Source organism: Schistocerca cancellata, chromosome 1, assembly GCF_023864275.1.
Source record: "Schistocerca cancellata isolate TAMUIC-IGC-003103 chromosome 1, iqSchCanc2.1, whole genome shotgun sequence".
Classification (NCBI taxonomy): Eukaryota; Metazoa; Arthropoda; class Insecta; order Orthoptera; family Acrididae; genus Schistocerca; species Schistocerca cancellata.
In genome coordinates this window covers 452790873-452809356 of record NC_064626.1, presented here as the reverse complement: position 1 = coordinate 452809356, position 18484 = coordinate 452790873, and the positions used below count along the sequence as shown (strand labels likewise).

The 18484-nt window shown below is 43.9% G+C and overlaps 1 protein-coding gene across 4 annotated transcripts in view; it reads right to left on the bottom strand.

Moving 5' to 3' along the window:
- Positions 1-2962: 2962 nt before the first annotated feature.
- Positions 2963-18484, bottom strand: part of LOC126176770 (leucine-rich repeat-containing protein 15-like) — a 111756-nt gene continuing 96234 nt past the window's right edge. For all 4 annotated transcript variants that reach the window (XM_049923949.1, XM_049923964.1, XM_049923943.1 and 1 more), the window contains exons 2-3: positions 16188-16615; positions 2963-5255 (exon numbers count right to left, since the gene is read on the bottom strand). In XM_049923949.1, the coding sequence (XP_049779906.1) occupies positions 3458-5255; positions 16188-16594 (2205 nt within the window). In that variant the 5' untranslated portion in view covers positions 16595-16615 and the 3' untranslated portion in view covers positions 2963-3457. The remainder of the gene's footprint in view (positions 5256-16187; positions 16616-18484) is intronic.

Genomic DNA, 18484 nt, shown 5'->3' with positions numbered 1-18484 from the left:
AAACTTTTATAGTCTCTGTGCCTCATATCTGCTGCTATCGCTGTCATTTGAACATTCAGTCTGGTCCATAAACTCTGTCGTAAAGTAAGCAATCCTAAGCACAAGGAGCATCGATGAATAAGTGAACGTCGGACACCTCGCATTTCCTTAATCAATGACCCACGCAACTGTCTGACGTCACGCCGTGGCCTGGTTTTTGAGCTGTTCTCTCCAAATTCTCTGATTATTCCACTGTTTTGTCTACACTGCCGTAGGATTTTTGCTGTTGCGAGTAGGCCCTACTTATGTATGTACGATCCACATCTCCTTCTTAGCCACTGGACCGATTTCAACGAAACGTGGTGCACATTATCACTTACTATGTGGTCAGAAGTGATGTAGGGGTAAGAGGTGGGGTCTCCCGTACGGATAGGAGTGGAGGTTAAACTTTCTGGAACAGTTCCAACCAAATTTTGCGTATCTACATTTACACACATACTGCGACAACACCATATGGTGCATGTCGGAGGGAATCTTGTACCACTACTTGTCATTCCCTTACCTGTTTCACTCGCAAACGAGCCATAATTTCTCTATCTTACTCTCGTGGTTCTTACGTAAAATGACGTTAGCGGCAGTAGAATAATGCTGCAGTCAACTTCAAATGCCGGTTCTCTAAATTTGCTCAATAGTGTTTTGCGAGAAGAACGTCTCCTTCCCTCCAGGAACTCCGATTTGAGTTTACGATTTACGAAGCACTCCGTAACACTCGCTTGTTAACCGGACCTAACGATATCAAATCTGGCAGCCTGCCCCTGAACTGCTTCGATGTCTTCCTTCAAACCGACGTGATGTGGATCTCAAACAGCCGAGCAGTACTCAAGAATGGGTCGCATTAGAGTTTTACGCTCGGTACCCTTTAAGGATAAACCATACTTTCCTAAAATTATCCCAATAAACCGAAGTTGACCATTGGGCCTCCCTATTATCGTTCTTATGTGCTCGTTCCATTTCACTCCGCTTTACATTATGCTCAGATATCTGATCGACATGACGTTGTTAAGCAGTACACTACTAATGCTATATTCGAACATTACGGTATTGTTTTTCCCACTCATGTGTATTAACTTACATTTAGAGCAACTTGCCATTAGTTACACCAACTAAACTTGGAACCTGATCCGTATGCGCCTACCTTCGTTAACAGTATGGAGTGGGATACCGTGTCAAACGCCTTCAGGAAATCTGACATTTGCCTGTTGCTCGACATCCATGATTTGCAGGATATAGTCGAGAGAAGGGCAAGCTCAGTTTCGCACGTGCGATGCTTCTTAAATGCGTGATGATTTGGGTACAGATACTCTGCCGTCTCAAGGAAATTTATTATATTCGAATTGAGAATACGTCCAAGAATTCTGCAGCAAACCGATGTTAAGAACATTGGTCTGCAATTTTACGGATCAGTCTTTTACCCTTCTAATACAGGAGTCGCCAGCGATTTCTTCCAGTCACTTGGGACGTTGCGCTGGGCAAGAGATTCCCGATAAATGCAAGTTAAGGAGCCAGTGCCGTAGAGTGAAAACCGAATTGGGATTCCATTGGGATCTGGCGACTTACTGATTTCAACTCTTTCAGTTCCGCCTATTACGAGTACTATGCCCTCCATAAGGGATTCGGTGAGACGCTGAAACGACGGTATGTTTGTAGTTTCCTCCTGCACGAATGAGTCCCTAAAAGTGAAATTTAAGACTTTTTTACAGAATTCTATTGTCACAACAGATTGGTCAACGAGTGGCTGGCAGAAGCCTTCGACCCCCTTAACGACTTTAAGTGGGACCAGAATTTTCTCGCGTTCTCGGCAAGATCTTTTCCTACATGACTCATTATTTGTATTATTTGCATAAAAAATTCTGTGGAATAATGTACCCCTACCAACTTTAAGGGGTGAGGCTAAGACGCTGTGACGTATAAAAATATTAGACGACGGCCCATATTGGTATCAAATCCACAGCTTTCAGGGTCGTTAAGCTCAGTAATGACAGTCTCGGTGATGTTTCAATCCTAGGGAGTGGAAAGGGAGAAGCAAAGACATAGACGTATCTCTGAGATGCCTGAAGCAATTTCTATCAAACTCGGAGCAGTGATCATTGTTATCTGGAAAAATATCTATGAAAGTAAGCACTCAGAAATGCCTGGAGCAGTTTCAGCACAGTTTGGTAAACACATGATGCCTCATTATTTGCTTTAATTTGTAATGTGTTGCGACACAAAAAAGGAGCCTGTGTCCACTGGAGAGAGTGCGACAAGTTATCGCAAAATCACAACACACACGTATGTCATACTAACATGTAAATCCGTCTGATGATGGCCTTCGCCGGCCAGAGTGGCCGAGCGGTTCTAGGCGCTACAGTCTGGAACCGCGCGACCGCTGATGTTTTATTCATGCCATCGCATTTGTTCTACACTTAGGCTGTCCGCATCCGTAACGCAGCGGTAGTGTTACCGCCTACCACGCAAGGGGCCTGGGTTTAATTCCGGGCAGGGGACTGGGTGTTGTGGTGTTGCGTTTTCGTCATCATTGACACGCAAGTCGCCGAAGTGGTGGCAACTGAAAAGACTTGCAATACGGCGGCCGAACCCCCAAGGGGATATACCATACCAAACATTTTATTTTATTTTATTTTATTTTTTACACTTTGGGTAAGAATCGTCACAGTCTACACAAAGTCTTGACTGTTATAAATTTTAGTGGTGTAGGATGACCAGCGGTTTAGCTATCTCTGACGTACTGTAATGAAAATGGCCGATAGGAGTAATTTTGGAAGTATAGGAAAACGATTTTTATGGTTCAAATTAATTTTATACACTCTAGACGTTTATTTATTGAAACAAGTACTCGGTACTTTATTGTCTTCTACAAAACGTATAGATCACAGTCAGTGGAAACACTTTTGCTAATGTAGTGTTTGTTGAAATAAATTAAGACGAGTCTGTAAGTATTTTATTTGTTCTCAGTGCAGTTCAGTAAATATACATTAAATACAAAAATCTCAGGACAATATATGACAAATAACATTTCTGCATAACTGAAACGAAATAAATGCTTAACAGGCAATCAACTTATTCTGCGGTGAAAATATGGAACTTCTTCAAGAAAGAATGAATCGTCCCTCTTGTGTTGTATAGTAATTTATTGAAAACTTTCTCGAGTGTCCATGGCACTTAGAAAAGAGAATAAAAGAAAAGAAAGAATGTGTGACACACGGTCATAAATTGTTGTCATTAACGAATCTGAATATGAGAGGAGGATAAAAGTGAACACTAAGAAAGTACAGTGAACGTAATGTTAACCTAAATAGTCCCGTTTCGTGTGGAGAGATTCGTAACGAAACGCTGTGAGCTAAAGGAAAAATGTTAAGGCCTCGTACTAGCTACGCCCTGCAGGCAGGGATGCAGAGGCCAGTGGGAGGTGGTGTGTTCAGTGCTTGGCGTGTCGGCGGGACCTGAGGAAGGAGAAGGCGCCGATGCCGGCGGCGAGCCCGAGCAGGGCGGCGGCCGTGGGCAGCGCGAACGCGGGCCTCAGCGCGCCGTGTCCGCCCGCCTGCCTGGCCGAGCGCCTCTCGCGCCGCCCGGCGGGTCCGCGCGCGGGCGGCGTCAGCTCGCAGCCCGCCTCGCGCACGAAGCGCGCCCACGTGCGCTCGTTGCTCAGCTCGCGGTGGCGGATGCGGCTGGCGGCGCGCGGCCGCTGCTTGCCCGGCTCGTAGTGGCACAGCAGACCCTTGCGCCGCGGCTTCGTCTCCGGCGGCACCGTGAACCCTTCCAGGATCGCCAGGTTGCCCTTGCCCACGTTCGCCCAGTTCCACATGTCGGCGATGTAGCAGTCGCACTTCCACGGGTTGCCCGTGAGGCGCAGGGTCGAGAGGTTGGGGCTGTGGGCAAAAGTGCGCGGAGATATTTTGGACAAGTTGCAGTAACTCACATCCAAAACTTCGAGGCTCGGTAGGGTTTCCAGGAAGTCGGCCTTCAGTTCGCCGCCGCTGCGGGAGCCTAGCAAGTTACCTCGGAGGATGAGCGTCGTCAGGTTCGGTGTCGACACGAAGAGATCGCGCGGCAACTGAGTTATATTGCAGCGGCTGATGTCTAGGACTCGTAGGCCGGAGAACTGTCGGGGTAACAGAGGCTCTCCCTCCTCCACAATTAGTGGATTGCCAGCCAATCGCAGTTCTTGCAGATTCGTGTAAGACTGGTCATTCGAAAACACTTGTGCGTCGGGTGGATGCTGCAAGCCGCAGTCGTTGAGCTCAAGTACCTCGAGTTTGGTCAAATTCTGGAAGAGGCCGTATTCCAGATCAGTAAGTGGGTTGTTAGACAGGACTAGGCGCTTCAGATGCGTCATTTTGGAGAAAGTATTGGCCGAAATATGGGACAGATTACTGTTCGCCATGTTGAGCACCTCCAACGACTCGAGTGGTGAGAGAATCCCCGTAAAGGCGTCATTCAGAGGGTTGGAAGATATGTCCAGTTCGTGAAGCGAAGTTAGGTTGTCGAAAGTATTTTGTGGGAGCTGTGTGAGGCTACAATTACTGAGATAGAGACGTTGAAGTCTGGTTAGCGGCTCGAGCGCCTGTCCGAGTACTTCTGATGACAGGTGGTTCCCTGACAGCATTAGAGTACGCAGCTTCGTCGCGTTAGTAAACGGATTTTCGGCGAGCGGCCCGTGCAGATGGCAATTCGTCAGATCTAGAGTGTCGAGATAGAGTAAACTGTGCCCGAGGGTGGTCCCAACGTCCAGGTCGCGCAACTCGTTTTCCCCCAGTATAAGATTTCGTAAGTATGTGTTGTTGGCAAAGGCGTCTGCAGGCAAGTAAGTGATGGCGGAGCGCCGGAGGATTAGCGTTTCCAGCAGCCGCATCGGCCCCAGCACCAGCGTCCAGTCGACAAGAGTCAGACGGTTGTAGGACATGTCCAGCGTCTTGAGGTGCGCGAGCTGGGCGAAGGCCGTGTCGGACAGGTGAGACAGGTTGCAGTTGCTGAGGTAGAGCGTCTCCAGCACAGTGAGAGGGTCCAGGATGCCAGGAAGCAGCGTGCCCAGCGGGTTCCCGGACAGGTCGAGGCGGCTCAGCGACGTCAGGTTTGTGAAGAACTGCGGCGACAGTCGAGTCAGGCCGCACTCGCTCAGGTCGAGCGTCATCAGTGTGCGTGACACCAGGAACGGAGAGTCCACCGGCTGCAGCCTGTTTCTACGCAGGTCCAATGTGATGAAGCCGGGACTGTCCCTGTTGGCAGAAGCATTGCAGTGTAATTAACTCTCGCAACTATCTACGGCACTACGTATGTTAACTGCAGTTAGTTGCGCTTAATATGCTTTATACAACTTTATTACACAATCTTTACGTTTTCAACATTTAGGTCTAGATATCCCTCACGGTGAATTACAGTTAACAACAGCTCTCACAGGTGGATACATATACATGGCAGAGATTACTTTTCCTTGGACCTTCAGATAAGGTTTCTGTCAGTTTCTTTAATGTACAGACCCCGCCGTCGGAGGTTCGAGTCCTTCGTCCTCCCTCGGGCATGGGTGTGTGTGTCGTCCTTAGCGTAACTTAGATTAAGTTAGATTAACTAATGTGTAAGCTTAGGGACCGATGACCTCAGCAGTTTGGTCCCATAAGACCTTACCACAAATTTCTAATTTTTAATGTACAGAGCATATGATGAATGAATAATTATATATTACAAATTTTAATGGTCTTGATGGAAATAAAATGCAATTACAAATAGAAAGTTACCAGCTGGGGTAGCTAACAACCTTGCTCATTGTAAGGAAACAAACAGAAAAACTGCCTTACAGTTAACGTGAACACTTAGCAATATTTTAAAAAATACACATTTCTTTATAAAAATGTTAGAGCATTAAACTGAATCTTCTCTTTACTTGCTAAAAACATTCAAAAACCTAGATCGCATAAATACTTCTTTATTTAAGACAACCAGTTTCGACAGACATTTCTGTTAAAGTCAGGTCCTAAAAAATATTTTTGTTATGAAACGTTTTCATTTTAGGCTGTACTTCAAGCCAAGTTGTCATTTGTATAAAAATCAGCACATTATAAAAGGCCTGTAATAAGTGAAACATTTGAAAACATAAAGGACCTTGTGAAAAAAAGTCCATGTCCACATATTTGTTACATCGCAAAAACACAGTACACAGTAGCACTTCTCTTTACAAAAGCTGGATATGACCTAAACAGTGAAAATCCACTTTAAACACCATATACGGTACAACTGACTCAGTTGACTGGGTCGGTTGTATCTTATGCGCCGATTGAAGTTGACTGAGTCAGTTGTATCTTACACGCCGCATAAAGTGGATTTTCGCTGTTTAGATCATGTCCAGCTTATGTAAACACATCTGCGACTGTGTCCTGTGTTTTTCTGACGTAAAAAAACATCTATGAGCGGCTGCACAAGGTGATTTATGTTTTCAAATATTTTAGTTAAGACAGACTTTATAATGTGCTGATTTTTATCCAAATGACGACAAGGCGTCAGGTCCAACGTTAAATGAAAACGTTTTATAGCAAAAAGATTTTTTAAAACGTGAATATGTCATCAAGACTGTCAAAAACAGTTGTCTTAATGAAAGAAGTATGTAGAAGAACTAGGCTTTTGATTGTTTTGCAAACATTAATAATCGGAAGAAACCTACCATTCTCGTACTGTAAGCGGTATGTAAGTACAGCGTTAACGACAACAACATCTTTTTTAAGTGTATGTTGTCAACATTAAAAGGCTGGACAAAGCATAACCATGATGGCCATTTACAACTGACAGGTGGCGCACAAGGACACACAGAAACTAGAAGGACTAACGATATCATGACACTTTTAACTTATTGAGACAAATACAAATACGTACAGGTAACTAGTAACTACAACCTAGAAATGAAATTCACTGAAACTGTTTCAGAATTAAATAATATCACAATTTATCAGAGAGTAGCAATCAAAACAAAAGGTAAACCAAGAATTATAATTTCTATAATTGGACTAAATGTAAGGACAGTGCTGTAATACCAACATTGTTGTTAGTACACGATAAATCAGTCTAATCTAAAAGCCGTAAATTCTACTAAATACCTAGGTACTACAATTACGAACAACTTAAATTGGAAGGAACACATAGAAAATGTTGTGGGGAAGGCTAAACAAAGACTGCGTTTTGTTGGCAGGACACCTGGAAAATGTAACAAATCTACTAAGGAGACTGCCTACACTACGCTTGTCCGTCCTCTCTTAGAATACTGCTGCGCTGTCCGTCCTCTTTTAGAATACTGCTGCGCTGTGTGGGATCCTTACCAGATAGGACTGACGGAGTACATCGAAAAAGTTCAAAGAAAGGCAGTAGGTTTTGTATTATCGCGAAATATGGGAGAGAGTGTCGCAGAAATGATACAGGATTTGGGCTGGAAATCGTTAAAAGAAAGGCGTTTCTCGTTGCAACGGAATCTTCTCATGAAATTCCGATCACCAGCCTTCTCCTCCGAATGCGAAAATATTTTGTTGACACCGACCTACATAGGGAGAAACGATCACCGCGATAAAATAAGGGAAATCAAAGCTCGTACGGAAAGATATAGGTGTCCGTTCTTTCCGTGCGCTATACGAGATTGGAATAATAGAGAATTGTGAAGGTGGTTCGATGAACCCTCTGCCAGGCACTTAAATGTGATTTGCAGAGTATCCATGTAGATGTAAATGTAGTCTACAATGATCCGTGATTGAGGCACCACCCTCATGTATGCTACCGTAGTACAGCCGATCTCGAAGCACGAGTACAGTGAGCCACAGGGAAGACAGTGAGTCTGTGTTGGCAGTCTTCCTTGCATAAGACATTCAAGAATTCAAGATTTAAAGTTTCCTACCTACAGACAAATGAATGATATTAAAATATTAAATTTGCACTATCTGAAGTAGGTCATCGAAAATACTAAATAAATAGTTATGAACGGGCGTTGCATATTGAGTATTTGTTCAGAAGAATTTTTGTTGTAACTATACAGGGTGAGTCACCTAACATTACCGCTGGATATATTTAGTAAACCACATCAAATACTGACGAATCGATTCCACAGACCGAACGTGAGGAGAGGGGCTAGTGTAACTGGTTAATACAAACCATAAAAAAATGCACGGAATTATGTTTTTTAACACAAACCTACGTTTTTTTAAATGGAACCACGTTAGTTTTGTTAGCACATCTGAACATATAAACAAATACGTAATCAATGCCGTTTGTTGCATTGTAAAATGTTAATTACATTCGGAGATATTGTAACCTAAAGTTGACGCTTGAGTACCACTCCTCCGCTGTTCGATCGTGTGTATCGGAGAGCACCGAATTACGTAGGGATCCAAAGGGAACGGTGATGGACCTTAGGTACAGAAGAGACTGGAATAGCACATTACGTTCACATGCTAACACCTTTGTATTGGTCTTTTTCACTGGCGCAAATGTACATTACCATGAGGGGAGAGGTACACGTATACACGTGGTTTCCGTTTTCAATTACGGAGTGGAATAGAGTGTGTCCCGACATGTCAGGACAATAAATGTTCAATGTGCACACAATTGCACACAATTGCAATCTCTGGCGTAATGAATGTCGTACACGCCGCTGTACATCTGGTGTAATGTCGCCGCAGGCTGCCACAATACGTTGTTTCATATCCTCTGGGGTTATAGGCACATCACGGTACACATTCTCCTTTAACGTACCCCACAGAAAGAAGTCCAGAGGTGTAAGATCAGGAGAACGGGCTGGCCAATTTATGCGTCCTCCACGTCCTATGAAGCGCCCGTCGAACATCCTGTCAAGGGTCAGCCTAGTGTTAATTGCGGAATGTGCAGGTGCACCATCATGCTGATACCACATACGTCGACGCGTTTCCAGTGGCACATTTTCGAGCAACGTTGGCAGATCATTCTGTAGAAACGCGATGTATGTTGCGGCTGTTTGGGCACCTGCAATGAAGCGAGGACCAATGAGGTGGTCGCCAATGATTCCGCACCATACATTTACAGTCCACGGTCGCTGTCGCTCTACCTGTCTGAGCCAGCGAGGATTGTCCACGGACCAGTAATGCATGTTCCGTAGATTCACTGCCCCGTGGTTTGTGAAACCCGCTTCCTCGGTAAACAGGTAAAACTGCAACGCATTCTCTGTTAATGCCCATTGACAGAAATGCACTCGATGATTAAAGTCATCACCATGTAATTGCTAATGTAGCGACACATGAAACGGGTGAAAGCGGTGACGATGCAGTATGCGCATGACACTACTATGACTCAGTCCACCGGCTCTCGCAATGTCCCGTGTACTCATGTGTGGGTTCATGGCAACAGCAGCTAACACACCAACTGCACCCGCTTCTCCCGTGACGGGCCTGTTACGGACCCGTTTGCGTGCTACGACCATACCTGTTGCATACAGTTGGCGGTAGATGTTTTGCAATGTGCGGCACGTTGTATGCTCTCTGTCCGGGTACCGTTCTGCATACACCCTGCAGGCTTCATCTGCATTTCGTCGACACTCGCCATAGATGAGTATCATCTCCGCCTTTTCAGAGTTCGAATACACCATGGTCACAGTTCCTACAACACTACACTATCACAGACGTCTGGTAACACGGTGTACTGCAGTTGGTCTGCGTGCGGAGACGAATGCAGAAAAACAATAGCAGCAAGCGCTACATGCGGACACTGCGACAGCTAGACCAAACCACAACAGTGCACTACAGCCACACTCGTAAACACGGTCGTCATCGTAAACATGTCCCTGCAGATGCTGCTCGCCGACCGTGGCCCGTGTTTGTTACAACACGCAACTGAACGTCGGAGGTTTCAAGCGTCAACTTTAGGTTACAATATCTCCGGATGTAATTAACATTTTACAATGCAACAAACGGCACTGTTTACGTATTTGTTTATATGTTCAGATATGCTAACAAAACTAACGTGGTTCCATTTAAAAAACGTAGGTTTGTGTTAAAAAACATACTTCCGTGCATTTTTGTATGGTTTGTATTAAACAATTACACTAGCCCCTCTCCTCACGTTCGGTCTGTGGAATCGGTTCGTCAGTATTTGATGTGGTTTACGAAATATATCCAGCGGAAACGTTAGGTGACTCACCCTGTAATTTCAATTTCTTCCAGTAGATCGAACATCCTTCCCTTTGGTGTTGGGTGCGGCACTTTCGTATTATGGTTAATACCATGCAGCAACGAGAGTTCAATCAGAAATATTATTTTAATTTTTTCGATCACATAGTGCAAATTTGGTGTTTTAAAATCATTAACGTGCCAACAGACAGGAAAGTCTAAATCTTGATTGGGAGACTGCCAACACAGACTCGCTGTCTTCCCCATGACCAACTGTACTCGTGTTTCAACATTGGCTCTGCTACGTAAGCTTGCACGAAAGTGGCGCTTCAATCGCGATTGGCCATTAACAACAATTTTAATTTTATTATTAGATTAAATCACTGACTTTATCAATTTTCGTTTACTACAAATATAGAAATTACACTTCTTCGTTTACCATTTATTTTAGTAGCTTCCGTTTGACAAATTATGTTCATCATCTTGATATAACCTTTCTTAATTTCATATTTATGTTGGGATTACCAGTTTCATGTACGTCTTTGTGCTTGTATCAGTAATTTTATGTTATCGTGATATCGGTACTTTTGCCTCTCGAAACTGTGACTGTGTGTCCTTGCGCGCCATCGGTCAGTTGCAACTGGCACACCAATGTGGTCGTGGCCAAGCACCCACACCGATTAATCGTCTACTGGTTTTATACGCTAACGGTTACGCCTTAAGCAGCGTTTTAGTATTGACAAGTATTGGTGCTTGGCTTGCCTGTGTGACGCTATTACTGCGCCTAAATTGTATTGACCGAGCGCTAATAGGAATTTAGTAGTATAGTATTAGGTTACCGATTATATATCGAACCGTCAAAATTTTAGAAAACACAATAGAGATAACAGGGAAACATTCTACAGCTATAACGATGACGCCTTAAAAATGGGAAAAGAATGGCTATAATGACCCATTTGATGAATTGCAGAAATTGAAGCTCCAATAAACTGCAAAACAGGTAATTCACAGACTAAACTACGAGAAGCCCATAATGACGTAAAATGAATTAAAGGAATAAAAGATTTCTCTGTTATACAGAGAAATTCCAAGCACACTGGCATTTGTTTCCAGAGCAGTAAATCACATTTCCATTGTAAATGAATACATCATCCGTTACCTAGAAAAGAATGAGATGGTGTTGCCTTATCACGCAGAGATGAAAGTTTCCGGGTTAGGAAATGAGTTCAAGTTACTGCGACGATCACAAGTAATGAATATCATTTGCGATCAGCATTGAAGATAGATAATTCAACAGTTTCATTGTAACAATTTAGATGTTGGAGCATTACTGACTTAATAAGTGGATAGTTTAACATGTTACCGCGCCCACAAAATAACTAGTGTCGCAGGGAATCTCGAAATATACTCCACAGGACAATGTACAGTGCATAGTGGAGATTACTTTGCATTTATTTCAGTCATTCTTTGCCATGTTACACTCGTATGTGGACTAGAGGAGAAACTGTTGTATATGTGCCACTTATGGGTCCTAATCTCTCATATACAATTCTCACCATCACTAGGAAAGGTATATACTATGGAGGAAGTAGAATTTTAAATCTACATCGCGTATGGGTTCCTCGAAATTACGCATGACTGGTCCATGAGACGATTTCTTTCTTGCAACGATTACCATTAAAGTCCCTCGAATATCTCTTCTACATTTGCGCGTATGGGCTATGCGACCTGCTGCGATTCTAACAGTGGTTGTGAATTCATTCGATGTCTGCTGTAATATCTGCTTTGGAGACTCCAAACGTAGGAGTTATACTCGAGAATAGATAACACTTGCGTCTAATGTGGTTTGACCTACAGAGAACTGCACTTCCACAGAATCCTCTCAATAAATCTAAATTTTCCGTTCGCTCTCCCTATTACGATTGTTATCCAAATTACTTACTGTAATCTCACACTAATTACAAATATATGTTTATAGCGAGTTTTAAACGCATATACCTTCCTATGATCAAAGCAAGTATGTGGCAGGAAAAACAATGTAGCTGTCTGCCTGATAAAGCGTATTCAGAAAAGAGAAATAAGTTACATTTTAATAATACGAGGAACTACAATTCCTTGAAATATTTGTTGGAAAACAGTTCTTTCAGAAAAGTAGGTTACATAAGATGAGATACTTTGCACCTAGAGAATACAGAGCTGAAATTAATTGTTTTGAAACATTATGCTATGTAACTGCAATCTTGCACTGTAATAAAAACCTACTTAAGTTATCGCCTATACTTGTACATATTTGCGTCTTCATTTGACATATCGCTCACTTTCGAATATGACGTACGTTATGCAATATTGACATGTAATTCACCATAACAGAACGATAGGATTTTAGGGTTTACTTGCCATTTTCTTCCTAAGGCGTTCAGAAAAGGAGGGCACTACAAAATACTACTTACCGGTTATCTCTGTGGAAAAGCTAGTACACTACTGGCCATTAAAACTGCAACACCAAGAAGAAATGCAGATGATAAACGGGTATTCATTGGACAAATATATTATACTAGAACTGACATGTGATTACATTTTCACTCAATTTGGGTGCATAGATCCTGAGAAATCAGTACCCAGAACAACCACCTTTGGCTGTAATAACGGCCTTGATACGCCTGGGCATTGAGTCAAACAGAGCTTGGATGGCGTGTACACGTACAGCTGCCTATGCAGCTTCAACACGATACCACAGTTCAATCAAGAGTAGTGAGTGGCGTATTGTGACGAGCCAGTTGCTCGGCCACCATTGACCAGACGTTTTCAATTGGTGAGAGATCTGGAGAATGTGCTGGCCAGGGCAGCGCTCGAACATTTTCTGTATCCAAAAAGCCCGTACAGGACCTGCAACATGCGGTTGTGCATTATCCTGCTGGGTTTCGCAGGGATCGAATGGAGGGTAGAGCCACGGGTCGTAAAACATCTTAAATGTAACGTCCACTGTTCACAGTGCCGACAATGCGAACAAGAGGTGAATCAAGACGTGTAACCAATGGCACCCCATACCATCACGCCTGGTGATACGCCAGTATGGCGATGACGAATACACGCTTCCAATGTGCGTTCACCGCGATGTCGCCAAACACGGATGCGACCATCATGATACTGTAAACAGAACCTGGATTCATCCGAAAAAAAATGACGTTTTTCCATTCGTGCGCCCAGGTTCGTCGTTGAGTACACCATCGCAGGAGCTCCTGTCTGTGATACAGCGTCAAGGGTAACCGCAGCCATGGTCTCCGAGCTGGTAGTCCATAATGCTGCAAACGTCGTCGAACTGTTCGTGCAGATGGTTGTTGTCTTGCAAACGTCCCCATCTGTTGACTCAGGGATCCAGACGTGGGTGCACGATCCGTTACAGCCATGCGGATAAGATGCATGTCATCTCGACTGCTAGTGATACGAGGCCGTTGGGATCCAGCACGGCGTTCCGTATTACCCTACTGAACCCACCGATTCCATATTCTGCTAACAGTCATTGAATCTCGACCAACGCGAGCAGCAATGTCGCGATACGATAAACCGCAATCGCGATAGGCTACAATCCGGCCTTTATCAAAGTCGAAAACGTGATGGTACGCATTTCTCCTCCTTACACGAGGCATCACAACAACGTTTCACCAGGCAACGCCGGTCTACTGCTGTTTGTGTATGAGAAATCGGCTGGCAACTTTCCTCATGTCAGCACGTTGTAGGTGTCGCCACTGGCGCCAACCTTGTGTGAATGCTCTGAAAAGCTAACCATTTGCATATCACAGCATCTTCTTCCAGTCGGTTAAATTTCACGTCGGGTCTGTAGTACGTCATCTTCGTGGTGTAGCAATTTTAATGGCCAGTAGTGTATTCAGCAGATGAAAAGAATTTTCAGTGTAACGTAAGACGCACTTGTAAATCTGGCGCATAAAAAAGACAGATCTCAACAAAGTGCATGTACCACCCGATAACTGTGACATACAAATCGAACGACTTGTGCGGCTCAGCTTAAATCATATTAGAATATCCAGCTGAGCCTATCAACAGCCCTCCTAGTACACATGAACAGGGCATGAAACACATATATATTTTCCAGTTCAGTCACCAGAACTGGTAATCGCCTCCAACAAAAATCACTAGAAGACCATTCGACTGGATGTGTACTACCCACTCATGTTGGAAAGCGACGGGTGGGAGACCTACACGTTTCAATCACATTCAAGCGATCACCGCCTGTTTTCTACGTCAACGTGCATTAACGACTCACAGACGGCATGTGGCAGCACTAGCAGTGGAGGGTATATAAAAAGTGTAGGGGTGAAGCGGTCAACTGAGCAGTCGTCGTAATGCGGAAACGGAGCGATTTATCTGAAGTCCAAAAGGGCATGATAATTGGCTTTCGGGCCAGAGGTCGAAGCATTTACGAAGTTTGTAATCTGTTCGCTTGTAGCATGGTTCAAGTGTACCGTGCATGGCGAAATGGCGCTATCCACAACCAGTACCGAGACAACTGCGGTGTGGAGTGGAAGACAGCTGCGGAGATGTGCACGGGAGAACAGAAATGCAGCTATGGAGCAACTGACTGCCCAGTTGAACTAAGGGGCTACCAGCAGCGTGACCTCAACGATCGTTCAGCGATCGCTGCAGCGTACGGACCTTCGCAGCAAGCGCCTGACTTCTGTTCATCGGCGACAAAGGCTGGAATTTGCGCGCCAATACCGCAACTGGACGTCCAATAGTGGCAACAAGTGGCCTTTTCAGATGAATCGCGTTTTATGCTCCAACGGCGTGAAATGTCTGAAAGGAAACACCCTGCAACGATACTCGGAAGGGTCCAACACAGAGGAGGGAGCGTTATGGTCTGAGGAATTTTATCGTGACGTTGCATCTACATCTACATCTACATTTATACTCCGCAAGCCACCCAACGGCGTGTGGCGGAGGGCACTTAACATGCCACTGTCATTACCTCCCTTTCCTGCTCCAGTCGCCTACGGTTCGCGGGAAGAACGACTGCCGGAAAGCCTCCGTGCGCGCTCGAATCTCTCTAATTTTACATTCGTGATCTCCTCGGGAGGTATAAGTAGGGGGAACCAACATATTCGATACTTCAACCAGAAACGCACCCTCTCGAAACCTGGACAGCAAGCTACACCGCGATGCAGAGCGCCTCTCTTGCAGAGTCTGCCACTTGAGTTTTCTAAACATCTCCGTAACGCTATCACGCTTACCAAATAAACCTGTGACGAAACGCGCCTCTCTCCTTTGGATCTTCTCTATCTCCTCTGTCAACCTGACCTGGTACGGATCCCACACTGATGAGCAATACTCAAGTATAGGTCGAACGAGTGTTTTGTAAGCCACCTCCTTTGTTGATGGACTGCATTTTCTAAGGACTCTCCCAATGAATCTCAACCTTGCACCGCCTTACCAACAATTAATTTTATATGATCATTCCACTTCAAATCGTTCCGTACGCATACTCCCATATATTTTACAGAAGTAACTGCTACCAGTGTTTGTTCCGCTATCATATAATCATACGATGAAGGATCGGCGATCTCGTCATATCGGAGGCTGCAATGGATCAACACAAGTATACATCTATCCTTGGGGATCATATCCACCTCTATAGGCAATATGTTTTTCGTCCGCACGGTGGAATCTACTAGCACGACAATGTAACGTGCGACACCGTTTGCCGTGTACGTGAGTGATTCGAAGAGCATCAGACTCCGCAGCTGGCCACAGCACTGGAATCGGCATGGTTTCACATCCTTCTCGGTACCTTCCAGAACCTCACTAACTCTCTTCCAGCACGTCCGCGCTGCAAAAGATGGTTATTCAGGCTTTTGACAGATGGTCACATTACTGTGACTGGAAAATGTATAACTAAAAATCCATTTGTTTCTGTTAACTATCGAGGTCACCTTTTTACAGAAATCGTTATGAACGTAACACATATATATTATCTGGGTTAGAATATGGAGAAATTATCCAATTGAGGATGAATAACAATTTACGTACCGGAAAGCATCGGGATCGACTCTGGCGATCTTGTTGCTCGAAAAGTCTGCATCCAGCAGGTAGCCAAGCCCCTGGACGTATTCTCTCTTGAGCTCAGTGAGGTTGTTGCCAGCCATCTCGAGCGTGCGTAGCTTGATGCCGGGAGGGAAAGTCTGGACTTCGGACAAGTCGTTGTCGTTCATGTTGAGGATGTAGACATTGATGCTGAGGCCCTCTTCGAGCGTGGGCACGGCGGTGAGGTTGGAGCCGGAGCAGTCGGTAACCCAGTTGATGCGGAAGTAGTGGCAGTCGCACTCCTCGGGGCACTCCAGCTCTGGCAGCTCGCAGTGGCAGGGCACCGCCAACACCGCCAGCAGCGCCACCAACACGGCAGCCAGCGACCGCGAACTCCCACTCTGCGTCTTCATCGTCGCGTCAGGTCAAGAGTCCTACGGCAGACACGATGTGCTCATTCACGAGGGAAGCACTTTGGGTACTCTGAAGATAAATTTTGCAAAATCTCAGCATGCATAAAATACAGGGAGCGAAAGGTTATTTGCAACACATAGAGAAACCAGGCTGCACTTACACGAGTCGAAGAACATGAAAGGGAAATAGTTGAGACTGTGTGAAACAAAGTTGTAAGGTACCCACGATGTTATTCAGTCTATACAAAGGGCAAGCAGTAAACGACTACGAGGAGAAATTTGGAAAGAGAATTGCAGTTCAGTGAGAAGAAATGAAACATTAGCCATTTGCATATGACACTGCAACTTGTAATGGTACTTGAATTACGTAACCATTACGGCAGCTCACCTGGACCTCTCGATACCAGCAATATTCTACTGTGTTTTTGTAAAGTAGTTAACATGTTTCTGAGACAACATTCAGATTTGATTTCATTAATGTAGAGGTACTTTGATGCATCAATATGTTTATGTTGCAATGATATTATTCTTATGTGTATTCTTTCTTTTGTCACTATGATCTTTGACGTACTTGTAACTCTGATTTTTGGGCGCGTAAGCGATTATTAGTTAGTTAGAGAGTTATAGAATCGGATCTTGAGAAATTCAAGTCTTGGACGTCATGGTGGAAAGACGCATATTGTAGTCAGCTTATAAAATGTGAACTTTAACAGTGAGGAAGATGTTTTCAAGTATGTTTTATATTGTGAAGTGATGTTTTGTGTGTTACGTGATATTGTAACAAAAGCAATAAAAAGAAAGTATAACTTAAATTCGGAGTGCTGATTATATTTTTACATCACCATTGTGCTAACTTTCAAAGGTTTAATCTTCAAGATTGGTTAGTGAAACACATCTATAAAATTTTTGAATATAGCAGAATAAAACCTAGGCCTCTTTGCATCCGAGCTTGGAATCATCACCACCTAGATTCTCGACGACTGAGCCATGATTTTACAACGAGACCAGCGTGGGAAACACGAAAACATGAGTGCCTAGTTTATTCATTATTACATGAAATGACTTCATTAACTGTGCTCTAATGACACCTGCCACACAATAACTTTGTTGTTGCCCGAAAATGCAGTATTTAGCAGCGTGAGCAATACCACAATCATTATTAAATTTTGACTTCTGTTGTGGTAGGGTTGTTAGAAACTCTATCAGAGAAACAAATGACTTAAAAGAGCAGCTGAACGGAATGTATAGTGTCTTGAGACGAAGCTATGAGATGAACATCAACAGAAGTAAAATAAGGGTAATGGAATGTAGTCGAATTAAATCAGGAGATGCTGAGGGGATTAGCCTAGCAAATGCGTAAGCTATTTTAGCAGCAAAATAACTTATATTGGCTGAAGGAGAGAGGATATTAAATGCAGATGGAAACAGCAAGGAAAGCATTTCTGTAAAACGATATATTTGTTAAAACTGAAGGTAAATTTAAGTGCTAGAAAGTGTTTTCTGGAGATATTCGTTTGTAGTGTAGCCTTGCGCGGAAGTGAAATGTGGCCGAAACAGTTCAGACGAGATAGAATAGAAGCTTTTAAAATGTGGTGCTAGAGAAGAATATTGAACATTAGATGGGTAGATGATATAAGTGTTGAGAATGTAATTTATGATAAAATTTTCTAAAACAAAGGATTTGCTTGACAAGACATTTCAAGTAATCTAGTAATAGAAGTAAGTGTATGGCTAAAAACTGTGTAAGTCCAAGGCTGGAATACGCTAAGAACGTTCAAAAGCATTTAGATTGCAGTAGTTATACTGACATGGAGAAGCTTGCGTAGGATACACCAGAGTGGAGAGAGATATAAAACCGTTTCCGGACTTAAGCTCAAGACAGCAACAACT